At 41.1% G+C, this 19480-nt stretch overlaps 1 protein-coding gene across 1 annotated transcript; it reads left to right on the top strand.

Annotated features, from left to right (window-relative positions):
* The first annotated feature begins 1744 nt into the window (after window positions 1-1744).
* LOC115143274 (alkaline phosphatase-like) lies at window positions 1745-18241 on the top strand. The gene is made up of 12 exons (XM_029683496.2): window positions 1745-1869; window positions 7185-7313; window positions 7762-7881; window positions 8699-8814; window positions 9212-9386; window positions 9803-9978; window positions 14805-14945; window positions 15124-15193; window positions 15334-15468; window positions 15644-15835; window positions 15975-16094; window positions 16249-18241. The coding sequence occupies exons 2-12, from the start codon at window positions 7244-7246 to the stop codon at window positions 16512-16514; spliced, it is 1581 nt and encodes a 526-aa protein (XP_029539356.1). The 5' UTR covers window positions 1745-1869; window positions 7185-7243; the 3' UTR covers window positions 16515-18241.
* Window positions 18242-19480: the final 1239 nt, after the last annotated feature.

The following is a 19480-nucleotide window of genomic DNA, read 5'->3' as shown; positions in this document are numbered from 1 at the left end:
AAACCGTAATTGCACATCATACATTTTTTGGCGCACCACGTCATCACACGTAGATGCTCTAAATGTAGATTTACAGCAACAACAGCCAATAAATTCAGTTCATAAACATAAGGTTTGTAATTAAGAGACATTTGATATGGAACAGGTTCTTACCACTATTATTTCAGTTCACTCCGTCTACTCTATACGTTCCTCTCAAGTGCCTTCAGCGGACAGCTGTTGGTGTGCCAGACGCAACAAATGAGTGACGAACTGTATTTTCGGTCATATAGTGCGAACATATAACGCGAAAGTACCACGTAAATATTGAGTTTCCATGCTGACCCTGAAATTACATGTCCAACCAACAGCAAAATGAGAAAGGATTCACTATTATTCTAACCAATAGGATTTGAGAAATGGGTGGGTCTTAATAAAACTTAATACCCTTTCTTAGAAAATTCCACACTGTGGTGCAATTAATTTACAAAAAGTTCTGAGGAAAAAATGGTTACACTTTACTAAGTATCCACAACACTAGGCCTATGTATTTACAGTACATGCTTGCCTAGACTTTGTAGGTACAGCCAGGTACACATAGTTATATATATATTTTTTTTTTACTTAGGTTCTAACTGCTACCTGTTTTGGTTTATGCAATTTTCATGGATTTGCAAATAAACTATTCATAAAGAAGATATATAATTCATCGGCAGGGTAGCCTAGTGGTTAGAGTGTTGGACTAGTAAACTGGAAGGTTTCAAGTTCAGAGTTGACAAGGTACAAATCTGTCGTTCTGCCCCTGAACAGGCAGTTAAACCACTGTTCCTAGGCCGTCATTGAAAATAAGATGTTGTTCTTAACTGACTTGCCTAGTTAAATAAAGCTAAAATAAAATAACAATTCCTGGGTGAGGGGTGGTTTACCTGAAAATAATTGCAATGTGTTAATACATAAACCATTTTGTCAAGGGTTACAGCATTTAAGGATTAAGGAACATGTATTGTTGACTGGGCGTTTTTTTACAGTCTTAACATGCAGAGCAATCACTTAAAGTGTGGAGATGAAAGAAAAGAAAACTGCAAAAAGCTTCTAAAGTAATCGAGTGCCTAATAGGATCAGAGGGATTATAATGTCCTCATTTTCACAAATCCACGGGAAATTTGTGAAAATTGGCCTCGTGCCATGCTACTAGTCCTAATGCTAATGTAGAAAGTAACACATTCTTGGCTCTGGCTGGTCCAGTCTTTTTAATTATCCATTGCTATAATAGTATTGTCTTTTTGCTTTAAAAAAAAAAGTCGGAACTAGTCGGAACTAGGAAACTTCTGAATTGTTAACTGGTTGTAGGAATTGTACACTGTGCTGCATTCAATCAGTTAGCAAGTCGGTTTCCGAGTTTCCTAGTTCCGACTAACACATGAACGCGGCATTATGCAATCGAGGTTAATAAATAGCAATATACTAATAGTAAAGGTCAAAATTGTGCATTAAATTTGGCAAGCAACTGTATTCTTACACATTTTAAACGAGGCTATAAAGTAATGACAATGATGAGCTACTTATAAATGTATATATTAAGTATGTAGGCCAATAATATGTTTCAGTTTAGTATTTCACATGCTGACAATGAACTCGACTGATTTAAAGTTTGAATTAAATATTTTGAGTTGTCTAAATGCAACAGTGAAACTGGTCGACAGGCGGCACTCACGAGCCAGCTCTTCATGTTATGATGCCATTATTTATAGGGTGGTTTCTCGCCATCGTGGTGGGATATCAACCGCTATTCTCAGCCCTCATAACAGAGCTAGTGCATAGGCGTATAAAAGAGCGACAGGATGACACAGACATAAGTGTTTTGCTACAGAAGCTTAAATAGAACCCGAAGTAAGTGTATTCCTTTAACTCTTTGTATTAATTGTCTATGTTTGGAATATCAATGGTTTATCGTGTGCAGGCTATTTAGAAAATATCAACATAAAATCTCCTTGCAATTGGCTGCATTGTCAGGAAAATCGGTGCAATTAAACATGCCACTAGCGCCACATGCGTATTGCTTATCGCTTTTCATCTCTTTAAAGCAATATTACCCTATAAATGTAGCTGTGGTAGACGTTTTTGTGATTGCAGATTCTTGTAGGTAGAACTCGCAATCTTCCCAACTTTCCAACACGTGATTGAGCATCAATACAACAATAGCAGTACCCTCCATAAGGGTGAAGTTTTGTATTAAACCAATACTACACTAAATCACATATCTAGGCCTATAGCCAGTTTCATTCATTTTGGTTGATATCCTATGCTGTTGGGTGTTCATTTTGATTATAAAAAGGTCAACTAGCAGTGAGTGCTCAGCTATAGTAATATTAATGTCAGAATTCACAACACAATAGTTCTCCAGAAAATAATTGAAAGAAGGTACCAATTAAGCTGAAAAGGTGGAGAATACACTGACAGACAGACCGAATGATTGAAATATTTGTTTTATCCATACATTTGGATAGAGCAGTGTGCAATTTACTCAATCTGGCTGACAATGAATGTATACACTGTGATGCACAATACCTAAATTGGTTGGACACGCTCACCTTTTACAGGTAAACAGAAAAAATAAATAAAACCTTTGTTCTTTTCAGGTGTTCTTCTTGTCAGTCATTGTTCCCTAGAGATGGCCATTGTTCCAGTGATGTAAAGCACTTTTCTTTTTTTTTTTACCTTTATTTTACTAGGCAAGTCAGTTAAGAACAAATTCTTATTTTCAATGACAGTCTAGGAACAGTGGGTTAACTGCCTGTTCAGGGGCAGAACGACAGATTTGTACCTTGTCAGCTCGGGGATTCGAACTTGCAACCTTTCAGTTACTAGTCCAACACTCTAACCACTAGGCTACCCTGGGGTACATCTCAAGTTGATTTTTGATTGAGTTGGCATTAATAGGGTGGAATGTTTAGCCTTTGCTAAGGAGAGGATGATATCTCATCTACAATTGAGCACTTCAAATTTTTCCTGTAGGGGCAGCAGGTAGCCTAGTGGTTAGAGCACATATGTCAGAGTCAAGGCCCGCGGGCCACATCCGGCCCGCAAGAAGGTTTTTTACGGCCCCTGGGATGATCTTGATTTATTATTAGAACCGGCCCGCAGCAAGCCGGCAGCCCGCAGATCTTTTACACGCACCAATACTACATTTCCCACAATGCAAAGGTGACGCACCGAGCAGTAGGCTGCTTCATTTCAATATTTATTGGCACAGCAGTCGTCAGCATCACAGTAAAATTAACTTTCAGATACCCATCAAAAATGGCAAAACGGAAGGTGGATACTGAGAACCGGGGGTTTCAAACAAGGTGGGAGTCGGAGTATATGTTCACGAAGGTAGCTGGAAAACCTGTGTGTCTTCTGTGTGGAGAAAGTGTGGCGGTACTGAAAGAGTATAATCTGAGACGACATTATGAAACGAAACACGCGGACAAAAACAAGAATATGGACATGGAACAAAGGCTACAAAGGCAGAGGAATTAAAACGAGGCCTCAAATCTCGACAGGCTCTGTTCAAAAAAGCCAAATCACAAGGCCAGGCTGCTGTCAAGGCCAGTTTTATTTTGGCAGAAGAGATCGCTAAATCAGCCCGGCCATTTACGGAGGGGGATTTCATCAAAAACTGCATGATTAAAGTTTGTGACGAAGTTTGCCCAGAAAAAAGGCAACTCTTTTTAAATGTGAGTCTGAGCAGAAACACCATTGCCGAGAGAGTAGACCAGTTGTCCATCAATCTAAAAGAGCAGCTTGTGAAAAAGGGAAAAGATTTTATTGCATATTCCTTGGCTGTGGATGAGAGCACCGACATTTCTGACATTGCCCAGTTGTCAATTTTCATCCGCGGAGTGGACTCCAACCTAAGCGTGACAGAGGAGTTTTGGCTTTACGTCCTATGCATGGCACAACTACGGGGCATGATTTGTATGAAGAGGTGTCAAGATGTGTAAATGAGATGGAGCTGCCTTGGGAAAAACTCGTGGGTTTGACAACCGACGGAGCACCTGCGATGTGTGGACACAGGAGCGGACTGGTGGCGAAGATACGGGAAAAGATGCAAGAGGAAAACGCGACAGGTGAGCTGACAGCTTATCATTGTATCATACACCAGGAAGCGTTGTGCGGTAAAGCCTTGAAAATGGAGCATGTAATGAGCATCATCACGCGCACAGTTAACTTTATCAGAGCCAAAGGTTTGAATCACCGCCAGTTCAAGGCATTTCTGACGGAGTTAGAAACGGAGCATGGTGATTTGCCTTATCACACAGAGGTGCGATGGCTAAGCCAGGGAAAGGTGCTTCAAAGATGTTTCGAGCTTCGTGAGGAGATTTGTCTGTTCTTGGACAGCAAAGGGAAAGACACAACACAACTCCGAGACGAAATGTTTCTGTGTGAAATGGCTTTTCTGTGTGACATTACGAGTCATCTGAATGCAATAAACTTGCAGCTGCAGGGTCGGGATCGTGTCATCTCTGATATGTACAGTACAGTGAAGGCATTTAAAACCAAACTGACTCTGTGGGAGACGCAGATGCGGAAAGAAAATTTGAGCCACTTTCCCAGCTGCCAGACCATGAAAGAGAAGCTCTCTACCAGTGCGTTCCCGAGCACACAGTTGGCTGATAAAATAGGTATGCTTGCCGCTGACTTTCGACGCCGATTTGCTGACTTTGAAGCACAAAAAGCAGGTTGGAACTGCTCGGTAACCCATTTGCTGTTGACGTGGAAAGCTCACCACCAAACCTCCAAATGGAGTTGATTGACCTCCAATGCAATGATGCACTGAGGGCAAAATATGCGGCAGTGGGTGCTGCGGAGTTCGCCCGTTTCCTCCCCGGCACAATGCCCCAGCTGCGCATCCAGGCTGCTCAAACGTTGTCTATGTTTGGCAGCACATACCTGTGTGAACAACTGTTTTCTTTGATGAACCTGAACAAAACATCACACAGAAGTCGACTTACTGCTGAACACCTCCACTCAATTCTGAGGATTTCTTCAGCTCAGAGCCTTACCCCGAACATTGATGAACTTGTGGAAAAGATGGGACACCACCAAGTATCACCCTCAACCTCAAACAAGTGAACATTACTGTGCAATCACATATTTAGAGTTTTTACTCAGTTCAAGTTTAAAAGTTAAAATTTAATATTTGTTTTCACTGCATGTTACTTCTCCTTAAACAAAGTGTTGTTTTTGATTAATAGATTTTTGCACTTTATTTTTTGTATTTCAATCCAATTATATTTTAAAAATATTTCAGTTGAGTGGATGATAGAAAATTGCTATTATTGTTTTTTCTTTGAAGTAAATTTAGCCCACTTTTGCTAAAATAGAAAATATAGTCTACTGATGGTGCCTTGAATACCGGTTTCTTTCATTTAATGTTCATGTTATGGGGATATTTATATAAAGGAAATTTGTCTTTTGTGTCTGTTGAAAATTAAAGATTACTGACAGAGCCATAAGAAAATATTGCTTTATTTATCTGATCATATTGTAATATATTTGTTAGGTTTTCAGTAGGTTCAATTAGGTTCACTAGACTATATGCGTCATTTAAAAATTTTTCAATGAACATTCGAACAGTCCGGCCCTCGTCTTGTAGCTGATTTTTTTATTTGGCCCTCCGTCCATTTGACTTTGACACCCCTGGGTTAGAGCGTTTGTCCAGTAACCGAAAGGTTGCTAGATTGAATCCCCAAGCTGATAAGGTAAACATCTGTCTTTCTACCCCTGAACAAGGCAGTTAACCCACTGTTTCTGGGCTGTCATTGTAAATAAGAATTTGTTCTTAACTGAATTGCCTAGTTAAATAGAAAAATGTGCCTTATGTCATGACAGAATTAAATACTCTTAGTAGTATGGTCTTATGGCGCCTTTATAAGCGCAACAGGCATTCAATCTTATCAACTCCTCAACAAGGCAATGGTTGTTTGGAGGGGAAAGAATGCCAGTGCTAGAAACATTTAAACATAAAAAATATCACCATAGATGTCATGTGTAGAGCATACACTAGGATAAAGCCAAAACCCAGAGTTCTTGAAAGTACCACAACATTGATTGACCTGGATTTATTCCTTCTCCTCCCATTACATTTTGGATGGGCCAAGGTAATCTGTTTGGGGGAATGTGTCTGAGGTCAAGTGTTTTCCCAGAATGGAAGGGCCTGTGTCACTGAGCCCAGAGCAACAAAAAAAAAGAAGGAAAGCAAAGAAATGAAGTCGCACACTCTAATTATGATCCCAAACCCTGACCTCACAAACATTATTAAACCTAATCCCAGCTTCATTCAAACAGATTGAACCCTGTACAGGGACCCAGTTTTCATCTCTTAGTGGTCAGCTACAGAGCTGGCAGGTGAAACAGGAAACATCTGCTTCTGATTTGATACAGATTGGTATTCCAACCGGGATGCTTTTCTCCTTGACACCCCTCCTTTTCTCTGGCATTCTCCTGGGACTGCTCTGCTTCTTCACCTGCAGGCTGGCTAGTCTGCTGCTGATTGGTGGGCCCGGCCACTTCTGAACTTTACTTAGAGGATAGGCCTGCATCTGTGGGACGGTAAAACCTCTCTCCTCCTCAGAGACCAGCCTAGCAGCTTTATGTGAGCTCAACTACAGCATATTGTATACTAATGCTGTAGGACTTGCGTTGTCTGTTTTAATAGCATAAAGTAACAAGGCTCATATGCACACAGTTTCAAGACTTTATGAAATACCATTTTATTTCAAGCACGTGTAACAATACATTTGCCAAACTCTCTTTTTTATGAAACTGTAAACCTTGTTTAAACATTTATATTGGCTTTGTTATGGCTGTTAGATCGCTGTACTACAGCCCACAATCCCATTAATGCTCCCATTAAAGCTACCTTGACCACAGCACAGGGGAGGGACAGAGGTGGGACAGAGGTGGGACAGGGGTGGGTCAGGGGAGCGACAGGGGTGGGACTGCGGAGGAAAAAGGGAGGGGTGGGGGTGTAATAATAGATGAAGGCTGGCTGCTCAGGGCCCATGGGGCCGTGTTAGGACAACACTACAACAAAACCACTACTTCTGTTCACTGTGAATGTCTAAGTTGAAACCTACCTACTTTCCACATCATTTGCTGCACTTTAAATCAAACTCATCGTCAACTTTCATAAACACTGATTTCTCCGTCTTTTACAGACTCCCTCTAGTTTGGGACGTGGTATGTGATAACACTACAGCGATAGAGAGAAAGCATCATGAAGGTGACAATCCTGTTCATCTGCTCCTGCCTGGCCTGGGAAGGCCTGGGGAAGCCACAGTTTCCTGGTAATACACACACCTGTCAATAAATGTAATGTCTCTTAACAGCATCTAGTTGTTTGACTGAAATCCACCAGGAAGAGCTTAGAGGGGACACATACTAACACAGATCTTTTTCATTCCTTCTTCTTGCTGACATGTGCACTTCTTCACTCCCGTTCATATATTTGAAAGGAAAGGGACCGGTTTAGGAAATGTAGTGGAAAGATCCTTTAGCACATGCTGAAACCAATCCAATGCTCCAATAGTCCTTGAGGAGGAGTGAATGAGTGCACACTTCAGGAAGAAGGGTAGAAACTAATTTGGGCTTTGATTTATTGGAGATGTGACACATCCATTTAATTGGGTCATATTCCGTCCCACTTGTCCCAGTACTTTCGCAGGTGTTACAGATCAGTTCTGCTGGCCTCTTTCCCTCCTCATTTAAAACTAAAAGTCTACCTCCGTGTTGCAGACCAAGAGAAAGATCCCCTGTTCTGGAACACATGGGCTCAGCGTACTTTGAAGAATGCCCTGACACTTCAGAAGCTCAATAAAAACACTGCAAAGAACCTCATCCTCTTCCTTGGTGATGGTAAGCCATGATTACAGGGGCCTTTTTCATTGCATGAGTATGTGCCATACTGTATGATGAAGTGTCTTGAAGTCTTAACTCTATGAGCTTATGTGCAGCATACAGATGTAATCGTTTTTATACATTTCCAGAATATCGTTCCTAGTGGTTGTAGAAAACGAGTATTTTGATGATAAGTATGTCCTCCTCATCAAACACAGTCGTTTCCATCTAAACATTCTGGAGGATTGATGTAATCCAGTCAGAAGTAAATAGTATGTTTCAGACTTTCTAAATCGAATGTTGAATATGGGAGCCATCGAGCATTAAACAAACATGCTTACAGTGCCAATGGATAACTTTGCTTCTGCTTAATATTATGTTATGTAGTGACCCATTAAACTGTCCCCCCCAAAGGATCTTAACTGTCTATGTTTTACATGCAGCAGCATACAATGTATCTTACTCTATCATGTATGACAACCATGCTTAAAACAATCATACTGGATAAAGTGGAAGTTCACATCCTCTACAAAAGCATCCATTTTGATACCCATATAAAAACAAAGGGAAAATAGATAGCATCTCTAAAATGCAAATTCTGTTGACTTGTGAAAAGGCAGATCTCAAGTAAAAGCTCTTTTGACGGGGTTCTTTACCACCAAATGTAGAGTTGTCTGTTCAGTGGATGGAGCAGCTGCTGTGAAAAGTGACCACAGAGCCTTGTTAATCAGATAGAAAACCAAAAGGTGTTAATGCATGAGATGGAAAGGCTTTCTATCCCTTAAATAGAATCACACCATAACAGACCGAGCACTGCTTTGCTTTTGTTGTGTAGGAATGGGCATTCCCACAGTGACGGCAGCACGAATACTGAAGGGGCAGCTGAGCAGACAGAGTGGGGAAGAGACCCAGCTGGAGATGGACAAGTTCCCCTTTGTTGCGCTTTCCAAGGTCTGACCTGGTCTGTTATCATATAGAAAAGCTATAGAATAGCATGCATTATTGATCTGGAAGTAATGAATGGTTCACCAAGATCAAGACCAATATACCTGGTCACATACTGTCTATGTCATACGATAATAATGTGTTATTATGTTACATACTTGGCAAGAAGCCACACATCATAGAACTGTCTTTATAGTTAAGGGAGCAGCACATTCCACACATGATTGATCATGTAGTAGTCTGTGTCAATAACTGTGTAAGAATGAAGAATGTAAAAGAAATTACACAATCTGAGCATTTCAAGGTGATGCTTGGAGGTGCGGATAACACCAACACGGCATGCAGAACAATGTCTCCTACTACAATTCTATATAATTCACACGTTACTTTCCTGTCTCTGCAGACATATAACACCAATGCCCAGGTTGCAGACAGTGCGGGTACAGCCACAGCATACCTCTGTGGGGTGAAGGCCAACGAGGGCACGGTGGGTGTGAGTGCAGCTGCCGTACGTTCCCAGTGCAACACCACACAGGGCAATGAGGTCACCTCCATCCTCAGATGGGCCAAGGAAGCCGGTAATGTCTCATTATAAGCCTTATTTGGCCAACCTGAGATAAGCAGTAGAGACACCATGATAACATTGTAATCCTAGGCATGCATGGATCTCAATGGAGAGTTTATAGCTGCAGATGTATTTTCTTAAAGGCAGAGACTCCCTCGCAGGCCCCAATGACTTAGAGACATGGCAGGAATGAAAACAAGTCTTCTGGAGTAGAGGTCAGGGGTCAGAGAGGATCAGGGATCCAACAAACAAGAAAATAAAGAAATTGTTTTCTCATATTTCATATGACTGAAAAATGAATTAACACTCTGTTCAAGTTCAACTAGAATTAGCAGATTCTTTGGAGCTAATCGTTGTCTTTAGATCTGGCAGACTATTGCACAGAATCCTAGTAGCAGGTTCAAAACTGTTTGTGTGTTTGTTACCCAGGCAAGTCAGTAGGAATAGTCACGACAACGCGTGTGAACCATGCCACCCCCAGTGCAGCCTATGCCCACTGTGTGGACAGGGACTGGTACTCCGATGGAGAGATGCCTGCTGAGGCAGTACAGGCGGGCTGCAAGGACATCGCCAGGCAGCTCTTTGAGAACATTCCTAACATTGATGTGAGTCACAGCAATTACACGTTTTATACAAAAGTATGTGGACACTCCTTCAAATTAGTGGATTCGGCTATTTCAGCCACACCCGTTGCTTACAGGTGTATAAAATTGAGCACACAGGCATGCAATCTCCATAGACAAACATTGGTAGTAGAATGGCCTTACTTAAGAGCTCAGTGACTTTCATCGTGGCACCGTCATAGGAAGCAACCTTTCCAGTCAGTTCATCAAATTTCTGTCCTGCTTAAGCTGCCACGGTCAACTGTAAGGGCTGTTACTGTGAAGTGGAAATGTCTCGGAGCAACAACAGCTCAGCCGCAAAGTGGTAGGCCCCACAAGCTCACAGAACGCGAGTGCTGAAGCACGTAGCGCGTAAAAATCATCTGTCCTCTGTTGCAAAACTCACTACTGTGTCCCAAAATGTCTCTGGAAGCAACATCAGCACGATAACTGTTCGTCGCAATGCCGAGCGCTGGATGGGTGTAAAGATTGCCACCATTGGAAACTGGAGCAGTGGAAACACCTTACCTGGAATGATAAATCACGCTTCTGGCAGTCAGACGGACGACTCTGGGTTTGGTAGATGCCAGGAGAACGCTACCTGCCCCAATGCACAGTGGCAACTGTAAAGTTTGGTGGAGGAGGAATTATTGTCTGGAGCTGTTTTTCTTAGTTCCAATGAAGGGAAATCTTAACGCTACAGCATATAATGACATTATAGACAATTCTGTGCTTCCAACGTTGTGGCAACAACTTGGGGAAGGTACTTTCCTGTTTCAGCATGACAATGCCCCATGCACAAAGCGAGGGCCATACAGAAATGGTTTGTCGAGATCGGTGTAGAAGAACTTGACTGGCCTGCACAGAGCCCTGACCTCAACTCCATCGAACACCTTTGGGATGAATTGGAACGCAGACTGCGAGCCAGGCCTAATCGCCCAACATCAGTGCCGACCTCACTAATGATCTTGTGGCTGAATGGAAGCAGGTCCCACCAGCAATGTTCCAACATCTTCCCAGAAGAGTGGAGGCTGTTATAACAGCAAAGGGTGACCAACTCCATATTAATGCTATGATTCTGGAATTATATGTTCAATGAGCAGGTGTCCACATACTCTTGGTCATGTAGTGTATATAATATGGATCCTGATATTACAGAAAATATCCAGTAATCATGCTAAAAACAGAGCATTTTTATAAGCAACAGCTATTGTTGAAAACAATGATTGCTCTTTATTCTGTATACATTTTTCAGACAGTAATGGTGAGCAACTTGCACCTACAATGTAATGACTCACAGATAATTCCTCTCCTCATTATTCTTGCCATGGATTAAGGTTGCATGGCGGGACCCTGTTACTGAGATTTATTGTGGATTTATTGCCCAAAACCACTCCCTTTTCCCAGGATAAATAACCTGTAAATTACAATAAATTATTTATATGAACAGCATGGCGTGAAATGGAACTATTAAATTATATGCAATGTCTATATCTGGTTTCTCTACGGCCTGAATACTTACAGTGGGGCAAAAAAGTATTTAGTCAGCCACCAATTGTGCAAGTTCTCCCACTTAAAAAGATGAGAGATGCCTGTAATTTTCATCATAGGTACACTTCAACTATGACAGACAAAATGAGACAAAAATCCAGAAAATCACACTAGGATTTTTAATGAATTTATTTGCACATTTTGGTGGAAAATAAGTATTTGGTCAATAACAAAAGTTTATCTCAATACTTTGTTATATACCCTTTGTTGGCAATGACAGAGGTCAAATGTTTTCTGTAAGTCTTCACAAGGTTTTCACACACTGTTGCTGGTATTTTGGCCCATTGCTCCATGCAGATCTCCTCTAGAGCAGTGATGTTTTGGGGCTGTTGCTGGGCAACACGGACTTTCAACTCCCTCCAAAGATTTTCTATGGGGTTGAGATCTGGAGACTGGCTAGGCCACTCCAGGACCTTGAAATGCTTCTTACGAAGCCACTCCTTTGTTGCCCGGCGGGGTGTTTGGGATCATTGTCATGCTGAAAGACTGGCTTAAGCAGGGGGACATGTCTGGCACTGCAGGATTTGAGTCCCTGGCGGTGTAGTGTGTTACTGATGGTAGGCTTTGTTACTTTGGTCCCAGCTCTCTGCAGGTCATTCACTAGGTCCCCCTGTGTGGTTCTGGGATTTTTGCTCACCGTTCTTGTGATCATTTTGACCCCACGGGGTGAGATCTTGTGTGGAGCCCCAGATCGAGGGAGATTATCAGTGGTCTTGTATGTCTTCCATTTCCTAATAATTGCTCCCACAGTTGATTTCTTCAAACCAAGCTGCTTACCTATTGCAGATTCAGTCTTCCCAGCTTGGTGCAGGTCTACAATTTTATTTCTGGTGTCCTTTGACAGCTCTTTGGTCTCGGCCATAGTGGAGTTTGGAGTGTGACTGTTTGAGGTTGTGGACAGGTGTCTTTTATACTGATTACAAGTTCAAACAGGTGCCATTAATACAGGTAACGAGTGGAGGACAGAGGAGCCTTTTAAAGAAGTTACAGGTCTGTGAGAGCCAGAAATCTTGCTTGTTTGTAGGTGACCAAATACTTATTTTCCACCATAATTTGCAAATAAATTCATAAAAAATCCTACAATATGATTTTCTGGATTTTTTCCCCCTCATTTTGTCTGTCATAGTTGAAGTTTACCTATGATGAAAATTACAGGCCTCTCTCATCTTTTTAAGTGGGAGAACTTGCACAATTGGTGGCTGACTAAATACATTTTTGCCCCACTGTATGTAAATGTGATATTTCAGTTTTAAATATGTTATTCATTTGCACAAAAAAACTGCTTTTGCTTGGTTGTTTTGGGATATTGTGTGTAGATTGATTAGGGGATTAACTATTTAATCCATTTTAGAATAAGGCTGTAAAAGTGAAGGGGTCGGAATACTTTCCGAATGCACTGTATATACAAGTCCCAGCCTACTTGTTTCATGTAATACTTTCAATGCAATATTAGACTTATATTTAGCTAATTAATGATGGGTAATGCATAAGCTTCTAATTTATAGCCTCTGTCTCTTGCACAATACGCACGCACCAGTGCTCCGCTCTTGGAGTCCCATGCAGGAAAAGCTAGACTAGAATAGCTTGCTGGACATTCTTTTTTTCCCTTAATTTCTTATACCAATAGACTATTCGAAGAGGGATGCAAGCTTTTGTCAGCTGAATGTTAAATACAGCAGCCAGAATGCATGGGTAGTTTGAAAGAAGAGTGAACGCGGTAGGCTACAGCAGTTATTTATTCAGAACCATAAGCATTCAATCTTCGTGATGAGAAGTGAAAGCCTTCTGCATCTAATTTTAGTCCTATATTATTCAAAGTTGTAATTAGAATGATGAAGTTAAGGACAACAACATGTATTTAATTCAGCCTACCTGTTGAAAGCGAGGAAGGAATGAAGCAGTCAAGAGAGAAAGAGGAGGTAGGCTAATAACATTAGGGGAAATACTATGAAAGATACTGTATGCATCAGTCTACTAATTATGTACAACAAACATATAAACGCAACATGCAGCAATTTCAAAGATTTGACTGAGTAACAGTTCATAATAAGGAAATCAGTCAATTCAAATTAAGTCATTAGGCCCAAATCTGTGGATTTCACATGATTGGCAGGGGTGCAGCCATGGGTGGGCCTTGGAGGGCGGATTGTAGGCCCACCCACTTGATAGCCAGGCCTAGCCAATCAGAATGGGTTTTTACCCACAAAAGGGCTTTATTACAGACCCCCCCCCCCCCCCCCCCTCCACAGGTGAAGAAACCGGATGTGGAGGTCCCGGGCTGGTGTGGTTACACATCATGGTCTGCGGTTTTGAAGCCGGTTGGACGTACTGCCAAATTCTCTAAAGCGACGTTGGAGCCAGCTTATGGTGGAAAAATTAACATTAAATTCTCAGGCAACAGGTCTGCAGTCAGCATGCCAATTGCACGCTCCCTCAAAACTTGAGACATCTGTGGCATTGGGTTGTGTGACAAAACTGCTCACTTTAAAATGGCCTTTTATTGTCCCCAGCACAAGGTGCACTTGTGTAATGATCATGCTCTTTAATCAGCTTCTTGATATACCACCTCATGTGGATGGATTATCTTGGCAAAGGAGAAATGCTCACTAACATGGATATAAACAAATTTGTGCACAAACAGAGGAATAAGCTTTTGGTGTGTACAGAGAATTTCTGGGATTTTTTATTTCAGCTCATGAAACATGGGACCAACACTTTACATGTTGTGTTTATATTTTTGTTCAGTGTACAAATAGGCCCTAAGAATATTTCAAAATGAATATTGAATTCGCTAGCCTGAACGATGGGTAATTACAGTCCATATAATGCAGTATAATACAATACAGTACAGTTCACACTCAAAAAGATTAGCCTACTGGAGCTACTTTAATGTATTTACCAAAGAGAGCATATAGCTAGCTACATCTATGGGCTTTTATGTTTTTCTGTCGTGCGTAATGTACAGTAGACTATATTGTACAATATGTAGGCAATTGGAAGACGGGACAATCATTTGGGCTTTTTTGTCTTTAATGTCTGGCAGGCTCAGGTAGCATCAGGCTTGAATTTTCGATCAAAGCTCTAATCAAATCCAGACAGGCCTATTTATATGCTTTTGAGTGACACTTCTGGTTTTGGCGGGAAATACCGGGTTACCCGGTAGAAAAGGGATTTGTTCTGGGGATTGAACATTTGTAAAATACCTGGAAAATATTTAACCCTACCGGGGATGTCCATAGAGAGGAATCAAATGTTTTACCTCTGTGGTGGATGTCTAGGTGATTATGGGAGGAGGGAGGAAGTACATGTTCCCCAAAAACCAGTCAGATGTGGAGTATCCTGGAGAGAAGAAACACTTTGGTACCCGCATCGATAGAAGGAACTTGGTGGAGGAGTGGAATAACCGAATGAAAAACAAGGTCAGCTGCTCTGTCTTAGTTCTTCTCTCACTCCTCTTCTATCATGTCCTGTTGTTTCTTCCTTGTTCTTCTCTGTCTTCCTTTCTCTATTTTTCTTATTAACATTTGAATCGCTTTAGGTTGTCACAGGGTTGGATCAATGCCATATGATGTATTGTTTTATCTATTAAATAAACAGAACGCCAACTATGTATGGAACAAGAAGGAACTTTTATCGCTAAATCCTAATAGTGTGGATTACCTTTTGGGTGAGTTATTTAAAAAAAATAGTTTGCTCTTTATTGATTTCACGACCTTCCTGATTCATATTTTGTATTCATGTTAACCACTGATCATCTTCTCTATCTATTTTGCAATATATTAAACCCTGCTTCCTGTGTCAACACAGGTCTGTTTGAGCCTGGAGATCTTCCCTATGACCTGGAGAGAAACAATGAGACAGATCCTTCACTGACAGAGATGGTGGAGGTGGCCATTAAGATCCTGAAGAAAAACCCCAGCGGATTCTACCTGCTGGTGGAGGGTGATTGTTGTGTTACATTTACTCTGGCACCAGTAAATACTGTATCAGCTGCACAAGTTTAATAATGTATATCATGTTGAATGTGAAGTTTTACAGCTTAGGCTGCTTTGCCAGTCCTGATGCTAGATTTTCTCATCTGCTTGAGAGAGAGGTTAACCAAGCTGTGCGTTGGCAGGGGGGCGCATCGACCACGGACATCACGAGGGTAAAGCCAAGCAGGCCCTGCATGAGGCAGTGGAGATGGACCGGGCCATTGGCCACGCCGGCCTCATGACCAGCATATATGACACAATGACTGTCGTCACTGCTGACCACTCTCACATGTTCAACTTTGGAGGCTACACTCCAAGGGGGAACACCATTTTTGGTGAGCAGTGGATGATTTTGCAACAATGTATTGTATATTGTATGTGGCTACACTCAGTCATCAGTCACTTGGATGTCGTGGATGTTGTAAATAATGGTTTGTGATGGAGGTGGTTCATTATTTTCCTCTCTGTCTACAGGACTGGCTCCTATGTTGAGTGATGTGGACCAGAAGCCCTTTACAGCCATCTTATATGGGAATGGACCAGGGTTTAAAGTAGTCAATGGTCTGAGAGAGAACGTCTCCACCCTTGACTATGGTAAGTGAAATCTTATCATCAATGGAGTATTGCCATTTTGACAGTCCTCTGTCATAGAGAACATCACTTGGTCTTTGCCAGAAAATCATCCATCTGATCTCTTTCTCCATCCCTTTCCCCACCTCCCCCCCTTCCCTTCCTTCCCTCTCTTCAGAGGAAAATAACTACAAGGCCCAGTCTGCAGTGCCGCTGAGTATGGAGACTCATGGAGGAGAGGATGTGGCTGTGTTTGCTAAGGGCCCTATGGCTCACCTGCTGCACGGTGTCCACGAGCAGAACTACATTCCCCATGTCATGGCTTATGCTGCCTGCATTGGCCAGAACAGAGACCACTGCATGTCATCCAGTGGAGCCTCTAGTCTCGGCGTTGCTCTGCCCAGCCTGACAGCTCTCCTCACACTCATCTGTCTCCTCTGCTGACCTTTCACACCAACCCCCTCCTGCACTACCCCCACCCCTCCTCTCTGTATATATGTATTACTCCCACACCTTTTTTATAGTGTGGATATTATGTGGATTGGATTCTTTCTCTATTGCTGTTTTTTTTTAATCATTCTGTACAGTTTAATGACTTTGGGACCAATGTAAGGGCATTTAAAAAAACAACTTTATAAGAGGTTTTAAAAATAGGTTCTATTTGACTCAACATTCCATGACGTACATTAAGGCATTGTTGGCAGAATAGATGGATGCAGTTCAATGCATGATTAATATAAATCACCAATACATTTGGTGTAAATACATTATGTTGTAAATCACAACTGGCCTCCATTCCGGATGCACTGTTTCATTTTCAATGACTAAATATTTTGGACAAAAACTGACGATTGTAACTAAGGCTGGGAATGTCAATACAATCAAACTAGCAAGGGCAATGATCACAAGTCAGACATAATGTGGCTAATATTCTAGGGTATCTATTTATGTAGCTAGCTAAAAACACAGAGCCTAGCGTTAGCTAGCTAGCTAGCTGCTAGGAAGATGTGAGTGAGGACATTCACCGACTTTTTCCCCTCATATCATTTTTTGATGGCTACACTGCTAGAGATGCACGTGTCATTTGGTTAGCTAGAAATACATGTGAATCGTTTTGATTGGTAGCTATGCTGAATGACTGTTATCCAGTTAGCATTTCTCTTGCGTTCGCAAATTCACTATGGCTAGCCATCTACTCCAATTTCAGAGTGCACTAAGTGTGCCAGAGCGCTGAATAACTGATGAATGTACGAACACGCAAGACCTGCCGAATAAGACCGGTGTCAGTAACCGTAGGGCAAAAAAGTTATAGTTATTCATGAATGCTCTATATAACATGTAAACAGCCTAATCAGCTCTGCTCGGCGAGTAAAATTGTCAAGGAGTTGTTCTCTCATTTGTGTCTGGTAGTAGCTAGCTAGCAAGCTTATTAACTTTGGCCAGTTACCTTGGGTGCTTGGTTGGGTCAACGCATGCATTGGTAGGAAAGCTGCAGAAGGACAAGTAGGCTATTCCCCATCGTTTATCAGTGCAATTTTGATGGCCAACAAGCTCAAATATTTTAGAGGTTTGTTGTTGCTGTGCATAGACGTTAGGGAAAATAAGAGGATATCACTTTATTTCTACTGTAACATATAGGGTAGGTTGTGTTATTTTACTTTGGTATTGATCACTATCCAGTTAACACCAAAACTATGTGAAGAATTCTGTCATATCAGTTGGTTTAAGAGAAGGGTATATCTCTGAATTTATATCAATCATTGTATGGGGTAAATAACCTCCCAGTATTAATGACAAAACAATGTTGCTGCCCACCTTGTTGTCTGTCAATTCCATGACTATGGATCAGGCAACTTTTCAAAGAAGCCAGTTCTTTTCCTAAATTAGAAACCTAATGTAACATTCCCCTAGTTTTGAATATGAATATATTAAAACAGTATATACAAACAGTAAAAATAATTGACATAGATTCCCAAAACAATCGTGTAAAGGTTACAATAAGGAAAGTAGATGCTATTTTGTATGTATGGTTTAAACAAACAAACCAAAACAATTAATTCCATGTTCTTTGTACATACTTCTCGAAAGCACTGAATGAAACGTCATCCCCTGTCAGAATTTCATAGAAATAAGTTAGCCAATAAAGGAAGTCCTGTTGGTTTTTCTGAAAATGTTGTGTTTACATTATTGATGTGTTGACTGTAAATGGTAGATAATGTGTCAGTTTGCCAGGAACTGATTTTGGTTGCACTTTCAATAAGCATTATGTCACGGTTTTCATATGGTGAAGGAGAGTCGGACCAAACTGCAGCGTGTCGATTGCGATTCATCTTTATTAAACAAACGTAAAACACGACAAAACACTAACACTACAAAACAATAAACGAAACGAAAACCTAAAACAGCCTATACATGTGTCTACTAACCTCTAACAAGTACATCAAGACACTCAGGACAATCACCCACAATACAACCAAAGAATATGGCTGCCTAAATATGGTTCCCAATCAGAGACAACGATAAACACCTGCCTCTGATTGAGAACCACTTCAGACAGCCATAGACTTTCCTAGAACACCCTACTAAGCTACAATCCCACTAACATACACACCAAAACCCTCAGACAAAACACACCACAATACAAAAACTCCATGCCACACCCTGGCCTGACCCAATACATGAAGAAAAACACAAAATACTTAGACCAGGGCGTGACACATTATGTGTACCATTTGGGATGGAATATATATTAGAACAGATGTGTCACCTTATTGAGGAATGTTTAATGCTACACAAATTAATTGGTTCCATTTTTCATATTGGAATTATTCAAATACCTTGTCCAAAGGAATATTTGAACTATAAAAAAATAGTGCAGTTGGTAGTGGGTTTAAAGAAGAAACAGAAAATCAAACAAACCCATACTCAGCATTTGATATATGTGGTTTGTGTGGAATGTGAATAGCCCTTGAGAACTCATGGCTGGAGCATGAACATGAAGGATAAGCTAAGATGGTTATGAAATATAGTCCACACACTCTGGGGCATTCTTGATATGGCTGCTGCACATTTTGCCTATTCGGAAATGTGAAATCAAATTGTATTGGTCACATACACATGGTTAGCAGATGTTAATGCGAGTGTGGCGAAATGCTTGTGCTTCTAGTTCCCGACAGTGCAGTAATATCTAACAAGTAATCACAACGACTACCTTATACACACAAATGTAAAGGGATGAATATGTACGTATAATATATGTACATATAAATATATGGATGAGTGATGGCATAGGCAAGATACAGTAGATGGTATAAAATACAGTATATACATATGAGATGAGTAATGTAGCATATGTAGACATTATTAAAGTGGTGTTATTTAAAGTGACTAGTAATACCTTTATTACATAT

This window comes from Oncorhynchus nerka, linkage group LG15, assembly GCF_034236695.1.
Source record: "Oncorhynchus nerka isolate Pitt River linkage group LG15, Oner_Uvic_2.0, whole genome shotgun sequence".
NCBI classification, from domain to species: Eukaryota; Metazoa; Chordata; class Actinopteri; order Salmoniformes; family Salmonidae; genus Oncorhynchus; species Oncorhynchus nerka.
Note: the sequence above shows the minus strand (reverse complement) of the source record. Positions and strands in the feature narration are given on the sequence as shown.